At 45.8% G+C, this 10,688-nt stretch overlaps 1 protein-coding gene across 1 annotated transcript in view; it reads right to left on the bottom strand.

Annotated features, from left to right (window-relative positions):
* Nucleotides 1-10,238, bottom strand: part of XYLT1 (xylosyltransferase 1) — a gene marked incomplete at its 5' end in the record, with an annotated part of 186,322 nt that extends 176,084 nt beyond the window's left edge. Inside the window, one exon of the mRNA XM_082669889.1 lies at nt 10,209-10,238. Coding sequence (XP_082526015.1) covers nt 10,209-10,238 — 30 coding nt within the window. The remainder of the gene's footprint in view (nt 1-10,208) is intronic.
* Nucleotides 10,239-10,688: the final 450 nt, after the last annotated feature.

The raw sequence follows: 10,688 nt of genomic DNA on the forward strand, positions 1-10,688 counted from the left end.
AGAATCACCTTGGCTCCTGTGTCAATACTTCCCTAACATACGGGATCAGGGGCTCCTGGCTTGGTTCTAGCTAGAGGTCCCTTTCCTGTATGCTAGGACCAAGCTGGTGACTTAGCAAATGCAATGTTAGGCAACACAGAAATCAATGACGTAGATCTCAAGCGCTACTGCAGCTCAGAACCTGGCCCATGAATTCAACAACTGATGCTACAAATGTATATAACGAACTTCCAGGCGTCACGGACAACGCAGGGACAATTCAGAAAAGCAGAGTGGAAGCAAGCATGGTGTGTTGTCAGGTAGCCCGAGCTTCCTCCCAGGGCTCTGCTTACTCCCTTACTGGGTGAGCTTGAAAGAGCTGCCCCCACTTTCTAGGCCTTGGTTTTCACATACGTAAAATGGGGACAATGAGAGTCCATTTATTTTAAAGGGCTTACCTCCAATGCCATGTCCAGAAATACATGGCAAGTGTCAATTACAGAGCCTGGCGCCTCACAGGCAGTGGTCACGAAAGATGTATTACATGCCTAAGAAGTTCAAGTGCAGTCGGTACCTTGCCGGAGTTTTCTCTGCCTCTTAGATCCTAGAAGCATGACAGGAAGAGCCCTGTCTTCACTGCATTTCTCAAACCCCACATCAGAACATACAGGCTGACCTCGGGGCAGAGTAGGAAACAGGGACCATTCTGGACCATGTCACGTCCAGGCCGCACAGCCTGGATTTGAAATCGGCTCTGACACCAGCTGTGTGACCTTGGGGAAACAATGCACCTTCACCCTGTTTCTGGCCGTTAGTTTCCTCAGCCGTCAAGTAGGATAACGGTCGGTGTCATCCGGTCCCTGTCCACCTCTCTAACCTCACATCCTACTCCCCTGCCCACCCCATGCATAACGCCCCTCCCCGCTGGACTTCTTCAGGTCTTCAATCTGGGCCTCGAGAATTTACACCTGCCATTCCTTCTGCCTGGAACAGCCTTCCTTCTGGCTCTATGGTGTCTTGGCTAAACTGGTCCCTCTATGAGATCTGACCACAGCTCTGTATTAATTTTCTTATTACCACCCCTCAACATGTGTGGTTATATACTGAGTGCCGTTCCCTGGTTTCCATTCTGTTTCTTCCACAGACTGTGAGACTGTAAGCCTCCTGAGGACAGGGGCCATGCCTTTTTTAGTCAGCAGTGTATTTCCAGAACCTAGCACAGTGCCTGGAACACAGCAAGTGATCAATAAAGGTTTGATGGGGCTTCCCTGGTGGCGCAGTGGTTGAGAGTCTGCCTGCCGATGCAGGGAACACAGGTTCGTGCCCCGGCCCGGGAAGATCCCACATGCCGTGGAGCGGCTGGGCCCGTGAGCCATGGCCGCTGAGCCTGCGCGTCCAGAGCCTGTGCTCCGCGACGGGAGAGGCCGCAGCAGTGAGAGGCCCGCCTACCGCAAATAAATAAATAAAAATAATAATAAAGGTTTGATGAGTGAATGGATGAGTGCTTGGCATTTCTGTACACATCAAAGCCGTCACCCAGCCCAGTCCCCCAAACTCCAACCAAACCACCCCCAGTGCCCCGTCTTGTCCTTTTCCCGCCTCACATCCTAAGGCAATGGGGGCATGGGCTCTAGGGCAACGGACGCGTCTCCTGGTTCCACCGCTTTTAGCTGTGTGACCTCGGAAAAGTTTTTAACCACTCTGTGCTGTGCCTTAGTGTCCTTACCATTAAAACAGGGGTAATGATACCAGTACCTACCTCACAGACTTGTTTTCAGCATTAAATGAGTTAACATATGTAAAGCACTTAGAATTAGGTCCTGTACGTGAATAAACGACGTCTAGTAGTAGTAGCAGCAGCAGCAGTGATAATACTCCTGTCACTACCATTTTGTGGCACAGAAACACGAGGTCCACCCGAGTACCTTACCTTTCACACAGGTATGTCCACTCCGAAACCAGGCAGTGGTTCTCAACCCGGGCAGCCCATCAGAATCACCTGGGGAGCTTCACGTTATCCTCATGCCTGGGCGGCATCCAGCTCAATTAGAGCTGACCCTCCAATAACACGAGTTTGAACTTCGCGGGTCCACTTAAACATGGATTTTTTTTTTCCATAGTAAATGCTACCGTAATACACAATCCATAGATGGTTGAATCCGAGGATGAAGAACCTTGGGTACCAGGAACTGTGGACGCCTGGCAGCACGGATATACAGGACCGACTATAAGTTATAAGCAGATTTTCAACTGCGTGCAGGGCAGGCGCCTCTAACCCCCGAGTTGTTCAAGGGTCACCAGTACATTGGCGCCTCTAGCGGGGGGCGCAGGCATCAGTTTTTTATCCTCCCTAGGTGATTCCAGTGCAGAGCTGAATTCGAGAACCACTGTAAACTCCTTAAGCTCAAAGGGCCTCAAAACCATCAGTTGTATACTCCCTTCTCCAATAGATTTTTACCATTTTTATCCTACTATCCAACGATCATTCCCAAAGTAACAGCTAGTCTACTTGTTCTATTTTTCTCTAGAGCAGTGGTTCTCAGCTGGGGGCAATTCTGCCCCACAGGGGTATTTAGCAATGTCTGGGACACTCTGGATATCACCCCTCAGGGGAGAAGGATGGTATCAGCACCTAGTGGGCGGAGACCAGGGATACTGCTAAACACCCTACAGTGCACAGGACACCACTAGAGAAAAGACTTATCCAGCCCCAAAAGGCAATAATGTCAAGGTTGGGAAACCTTGCTATAGAGATACCCTTTCTGTAGGTGTGGGGAGGACCACAGACAATGATAAGAAAGAAGAAAACTCCAAGGGAATTTGTTATTACTGAGTATCAACCTCGAGCCCTGTGCCAAGCAGATGTCTCATGAAAAATGACAATAGCTACTAGTCTCTGAGTATCTACAACAGACTACAAGAGGACTAAACCACAAGGCAATGTCCCCACTTCATCCAAAAGCAAGCAGGGACAGCAAGGGCAGGTAACCAGGCTAAGGTCACAAAGTTTGCACACAGCAGATCTAGATTTTAGCCCATTCTGTTTGATTCCAAAGTCGAGGCTGCCCTGGCTTACACTTCCTGAGCCTCACCACATGCCAGGCAATGTTCTGAATGCTTAACATGTATGATCTTAATCTCCACAACAACATTGTGAACCAGATACTACCATGGTTATCATCATCATCCCCATTTTACAGCCTGGAAATACTGAGGCAGAGTGGGGTGAAGTGACTTGAAGAATTTCACACAGCTCGTAAGTAGCAGAGGTGGGATTTGCACCCAGAGAGCTTGTATCCAGAATCTGGCTCATTGCCACCATACTACTGCCTCCAAGAAAATGATGCAAAGGAAGGATCAAACTCCTCCCTGCCTCAGGACCTTTGCATAAGCTGTTCCTTCTGCCTTAAACACCCTTCCTCTGGCCTCTGGGTTCAGCTAACCCTCCTTCCCCATTAGCACTCAGCTTATATACTTCACTTCTCTGGGATACCCTCCCTGACCCTCAGACCAGGTGAGTTACCTCCGTTAAACCCCCTCCTAGGTCTCCTTCACAGCATTTCACAGTTTACAATGAACTAAAGACTCATGCAAGTGTTTGATCAACATCGGTCTCCTCCTCTAGACTACAGACTCTGTGCAGACAGGGACTGTGCCTGCCTTGATCAGAGCTGTAGCCCGGGCGCCTGGCATGATGCCTGGCACAAAAGAGGTGCTTAAGAAAAGCTTGTGGTTGAATGCATGAAGCAGAGGACCAGAAGCCAAAACAACAGCTGGTGCCTGACCTGTCCATTTCCCCATCCCCAGAGAGGGACAGAGCCATCTAGCGGGGCCTGTCCAAGCGCCTCCAGGACAGGGCAGGGCTGAAGAGCGCCCCAGGCCAGCCGGCAGTGGGGGCCATAAACCAACTCGCCGGAGCCATTTCTTCTTCATGGTCGCTGGTCTTTATCATCTTCCAATCAACGCTGGTTGAGTTCTAATTGATTCTCTCTGATATCCCTCTCCAGAAGGGAGAAAGGCTCTGTTTACTGGGGCAGAGCGTAGAGGACAGGCCGTTTTCTTCCTGCTGTATTTAATGCTGCTGCTAATCACGGAGATTAGACTAAAACAATTACAACAGCTAATTAAAGAACAATGCAGTTTTTGGCATCTTCGCACAGACTGCACCATTGGGAATTCCTAACTTGGTCAAAGCAGGGATAATTAAAACCCCTGCTCGACTCTTCCCACTCCAGCAGCTGGACCACGCTGATTAAACTGCAAATAAAACACATGAAACCAACACTCTGTAGTCTATCCAATTTCACTTAAAAGGGCTTTTAACTGATTCATAAACAGAGAAGCCGTAAACAGCAAATTATTTAACTAAAGCCAGTTATTTTGGCATCGCGGTTTGCTTTATTCTCAGCACTGGCCTTGTGCGTGTCATCCAGGGGACATCAGGCTGGTGGAGCCTGAGACGCACATTCCAAAGCGTGATGTCACTCACTCCTGCTCACCGGCAACAAGACGTCACCAACGTGCAGCTGTCTTCTCTGGGTTTGAAGCCCGCTGAGAAAAAGATCAGGTACTGCATATGCCCCCCAAAATGCCCAGTTAGCTCTTGACTCTCCATCAAGGAAGGATGGCAGGGATAGAGAAGGTGACAAAGTGTAGCTAACGTGAAAAAAAATGTTCAGCTGTAAAACACATTGAAGTTATTCAGAGACGGCCAACTTCAGATCTAAAATGCAACCAGTATCTACTAAACAAGAAAAAGCCTCGTTCTCCAGCTGTGGGAGGATGTGTCACAACAGCTGGATGAAAACGCATGTTCGCTTTACACGGAGCCACTCTGAGACCCCAGTAAGACACACTTCCCAACTCATTCTAACAAGCGTAAAACTGGGGTTTGCTATCCTCCTCCCTTGTTACCAGGAGATAAGAGGGGGAGAAATGAGAAGCAAAAGGGAGAAGAGGAAAAGGCAGGAACAAAGAAAATGAAAGACATCCTCAATGTGAGCAGCAAAAAGAGACAGAAAAAGACAAAAAAGACAGCAAGAGAGCAAACCCAGGAATTTTAAAAGCCTGTACCACACGTGTGGTTAGGATCAGAGAAGAAGCATCTGCCCTCCCTGTGCTGGAGACCGGGCGTTGGCTGGGTTATGTAGCAATGCTTCTCCATCCCGCTGGGATGAAAGGTCTTTTTCCTCCTCTCTATCTCAGACTGATGGCTTTGTAAAATAAAACAAAAAATGAAGTATCGGAAAAAAAGGGAAAAAAAAGAGATGCTCGGCCATGCTTGGGCGCCAGGCAATGCCCAATTACTATAAAAGTTTCTAAAAGCTTGCCCTCAGTTTCTGAAGTTGTCTCAGCACAGACGGTGACAAACAAACGCTTCGTGACTGGCCCTGACCCATGGACCTCACTTTGAGGAGTTCTTTTCCCACAGTCACTGGGAATGCACTTAATCAGATTCATAATATTCTATGTAATGTTCACCACATGTTGTTCAGCGACAAAAAAATGCAGGCTTTCAAATGCATACAAACATAGGAAACCAAGACCAGAGAGAAATGCCCCTAAGACTATATTTCAGGATGATGATTTTACTTCTTGCTTTCTTTCCACCTTTTTGAAGCTTTTTAAATAAAACACTATTTTTTAACATAAAAAAGAATCAAAGTGATTTTTAGCAAAGAATATTCCATCTATGAAGGCAAGGGGATAAGATGCTTTATCATAAGACACAGTTATTTGTGTATAATTATTTATGTACGATGTTATAATAAGTATATTAATTACTACATAAAATAGGATAATACTGTTCAGTAAAAGTTACATAACTGCATGCAGACACACGATGGAGTTTTATACAGCCAATAAGTATGACGTTTACAACGAATACTCCATGATTTAAGGAAACGCTTTTGCAATTTGGTTGAACGTCAAATTGCCAATACAGTATTCAACCCTTTTTGATCTACAAAAACAGCAATTTCATACGGTGTAAGCGAATATAATGTTAAACGGAATATAAAGGTTCAACGAATAGACTTAGAGATCAACTATTTAAAAAACGTGCATGCATGGAAAAGAAGATTGGAAAAAACACACATAAACTGTGGCATGGTGACTTGTTTTTTCTTCTTGGTCATCTTCCAAATTTCCAACCATGAGAATGTATTACTTTTGTAAGCAAGAAAGAAAATGTCATTCAAATTTTTAATTCAGGGAAATTGCTAGCATTTTTGAGTTTTGTCCTAATTTTTATACTATCAATAAGAATTCCATTATACCACTTTCGAATGTTACAGACAAAACTGGTTACTTACTCTGTGTGCATGCATGTTGGGGAAAGGGGGATAAATGGCAAATTTAAATTCATCAGTATTAACTGCTTAGATTATTATTAAATTCGCTCATCATCCCTAATCATGAACTGGGCAGGAAGCACTGCCTCTGTGTAGGAGAAAGGGGCTGTAATCACAGGGACCTGAAGATCGGGGGTCCCACGTCTCTGAATCTGCCATCCATTGCCCTGTTTCCTTGGGCAAGTCACTTCCATTTTTGTTTTGGCCTCAGTTCCTCCATATTTAAAATGAGGGGTTTTATATGATATCACTTGTATGTAGAATCTAAAATACGACACATATGAACTTATCTACGAAACAGAAACAGACTCACAGATATAGAGGACAAACTCGTGGTTGCCGGGGGGAGGTGGGTGGGGGAGGGATGGATTGGGAGCTGGGGATTAGCAGATGCAAACTATTATATATTGGATGGATAAACAACAAGGTCCTACTGTAGAGCACGGGGAACTATATTCAATATCCTGTGATAAGCTATAATGGAAAAAAAATATATATGTATAACTGAATCACTTTGCTGTACAGCAGAAATTAACACATTGTAAATCAAATATACTTCAATAAAAAAATACATTAAAAAATTAATAAAATAGGAGGTTTGGAAGGCTGATCTTGAAGCTCCTTCCAACTTTGATATTCCACGATCCTATTCCATAACGGCCAAAATCAGCTACGTAATGTGCGGGGCCCAGTGCGAAATGAAAATGCATGGCCTCTTATTAAAAACTTACTAAGAATTTCAAGGCAGTGACAAGAGAGCATTCAACCAAGTGCAGGGTCCCACTGAGCACGGGACACACGCCCGTCTAGCCCTGCCCTCATCTCTAGCTGTTGCCATCTACCAGCAACCACCCACCGAAACAAAAGCGGATTTAAAAGTGTTTGGCAGACCAAGTGTGTACATTTCAATAAGAATTACTCACAATTCTTACTTTCAATAAGAAACACTCACACATGTCAACAAAACTAGTTAACCACACTCAGGTAGGGTGATTAAAAAACGAGTAACAATTGCGTTTTCATACTTGATTACAATCAGTTTCTATTTTAAAGACACGTCTCTAAATATGAAACTGTGCTTGGATTTCAAAGGCAACTGAGTTTCCCAAGTCTTAAATTCCACCATGTTCAGCCTTATTTCTGCTACCATCTGTGATGAAGATGAAAGTAAGTCAGTCAGCTCTGGCTACTGAAGCTCAAACCTGAGGATAAGATTTGGTATTTTGCAAAGTGAGAGGCGCCAGCCACACTCACCATCTGCTTCCGGTGCTTGCTGTTTCCTCGGCTACCGTCAATCTGAACCCTGGGACACCAGGGCCATCATGGAGAGGGAAACACGGACCACTTCCTGCCTTCAGACAACAGCAGGAAACCAACACATAAGGTGTCAACTCGCTTCCATGGAGCTCAGCTACACAGAACAGCCAAGGACAAGAAGGATACACAGGTGTCAGCTTCTGAACCACAACCTATTTACTCTCTGTCCATTTCTAATGAGTGCGATGATTTCTGGAGTTGAGAAGCAGAGCCAGCTGAGGGTTACAATCAGCCACATTGAAAGCGGGGAGAAATAACAGTGGGCGAGAAATGTAAGAGCAGGAAAAATGATTGAAAAGCAGACAGAAGGATTATGTTTAAAAAAAGGACTCTGGGGCCATTGAGTGAAGAGCTGCAGCGTTCTCGATTCCATCAGGAGTCATTAGTGCTTTTAGCAGAACCCAGAATCTAGTGCTTAAAATGATGGTGAGATTTCTTCAAGGAAAGTTTAACACATGCCCAGCATACTCTGCCTCAGAAGGTAGGAAAGGGGGTGATATAATTTAGAAATATTCCTTATGGGTAAAATGTAACTTGAGGAAATGAGGTTTGTCTTATCTCCCAAAGGCTCCAGAGGGCTGGAGTTTTTTTCTGTACCCATGCAACATACACAGTATAGGTGCATGTTCGCATTTTTTAGCATTTCTTTTTTACCTACTTTGAAAAATCATTCTTACCACAGGCCTTATATCAGAGTCTAGAATAGGAGTTTGCAAACTTTTTCGGTAAAGGCTCAGATAGTAAAGTCTTCCGTCTCGGTCATAATGGCTCGGCTATGCTGTTGTAGCTCAAAGCAGCCATGGACAGTCTGTAAGGAATGGGCATGACTGTGTTCCTAATGAACTCCACTTACAAAAACAGACAGCTGGCCGAACTGGGCCGGTGAGCCATCGTTTACCAACCGTTGGTCTAGAGCAAAGAACATGGGCTCCAGCAGGGCCAGACCTGGATTAGAATCCTGTCTCCACCATCTTGTTACTCAGAGGCTCATTCTCCCTCTTTCAAATTGTAACATGGGGGACAATAATACCCACTCGGCTGGGTGACTATGAGCTTCAAATGGAAAACTTAGTAGAGAATTGATAAAAATTAACTTTCTTCACCCAATAGTTTTTCTTTCCATCTATAGGCTACATTTCTTGGTTCTTTATCCATATGATTCTTTTCAGACAATGTCCTTTCTTGAACATTATCTCATTGCCCCCAACCCCCCTGCCCATATTCCATGAGGCTAATAGACAGACATCATCAACTGATTCACTGATAAGGAAGCAAAGACTCATGGCAGTAGATACCGTAGCCGGAGGGATAAAGTATACTCTCAAACCCAGTAACCTCTGGCTTTGGGGCTACTCATACAAACACGGATGCACACGAATTTGCAGACATGCCCACTGAGAAATCTATCCATGTAGATAGACGAGGCACCATGGTTAGGGGCATGACTTATGAGTTCCGGCTCGGCCGCTTACTGGATGTATAACCCCAGGCAAGGCACTTGACCAACTCAGCTTGGGTCTCTTCATTAGTGAAATGGGGTTAATAATAGGATAGGTTCTAGAAGGCTCTACCTTGAAATGCTAAGCTTAGTATTCAATATAATGCCTCGCACATATTGTAGTAAGTGTTCCACCAACCTCTGTTGCGTGTGGTCGTGAGGATTAAATGAGAACAGTATTCTCAGGCCCAGGGCCTGACATTCAGGGAATGTCCCATCGATGATCATTGCTTTGTTAGTGACAGGCCTACACACACTTACACACACATGCAAACACATGCACACACATGCACACAGGGATGTGAGTTCCATGCAGGCAAGAACTATATCTGGGCTCACTGAAGAGCTGTTTGCTTGTTTATGGGCTCACTGAAGAGCTGTTTGCTTGTTTATGAACACACACATGCATGTAAACAGAAGAGCTGTTTGCTTGTTTATGAACACACTGGGCTCACTGAAAAAGCATGGGCTCACTGAAGAGCTGTTTGCTTGTTTATGAACACACACATGCATGTAAACAGATAATTGCAAACAGCTGATAGGTGGGCTGGGCTGGGCTACCCAAGGTCCTCACAACTGTCCATCCATATCCATTCGTCCCCTGGAAGGTGCTGAGGAGTGACCCAGGCGTGGGATTATGAAATTCTGCTGGCTGCTTGCCAGATTCCAGAACACCACCACCCACATTGCTCAAAGAACCACACCAGTGGAGTCCCCTGAGGTGCTCAGCACAGCTGCGAATCCAGGATCCCAGGACACACCAAGGCTGGGGTTTCCACGGAGAATGTCCCTGCCAAGGAGGAGGGTGAACAAGGAGAAGCAAAATCCTCAACACACAGATGGAACTGAAGCAGCAAAGGAGGCTTGAGGGTGGTCCCTTGAACTGCTGGGATGAGGCTCTGTCTTTGAAGAAAGACAGTGTGTGTATCTGGAAGGAAAAAGCCAACGGATGCCCCACTGCTCTGCATGCAGGGGGTACTTCTGCTCAACCAGGTCCCTGCTGGTCCCCTGGGTGTCTGTGCAGGTGAGACCACCGCTAAGCTAAGAAGGCAATAGCTCACCTCTGGAGGAGCTGCAGCGTACAGGGCCATCGTGCTACGGGCTGCCTGGTTCCCAGGCAGCTGCCTTCACTATGCCAAGGAAAGCCCTTGGAGCTTGGCCTTCCTTATCTGAACTAGGGCGGAGGCTGTGTCCTCTTAGCATTACATAAACTAACAGCCTGGCTCCTTGGCCCTGAATCAGAATGAGCCAATGTCTGCCTCTGTCCATGCAAAACCAAATCCTCAGTAAGTCAGTGGAAATAGTACATGGAGGGCCAGATGTAGCCTTTGGCTGGAAGAACTCAGCTTGCTTAACTGACGCATCTGCTCTTCATTAAATGCTGTTCTTGAGTTGGTTGTGGTTATGTTGTTGTTTAAAGCTGGTGGTGGGGATTAAACCACCCTTTTGGAAAGGAGAAATGTGTGTGTGTGTGTGTGTGTGTGTGTGTGTATGTGTGTGTGTGTGTGTGTGTGTGTGTGTGTGTGTGTGTGTGTGTGTGT

Source organism: Grampus griseus, assembly GCF_964374135.1.
Source record: "Grampus griseus genome assembly, chromosome: 14".
Classification (NCBI taxonomy): Eukaryota; Metazoa; Chordata; class Mammalia; order Artiodactyla; family Delphinidae; genus Grampus; species Grampus griseus.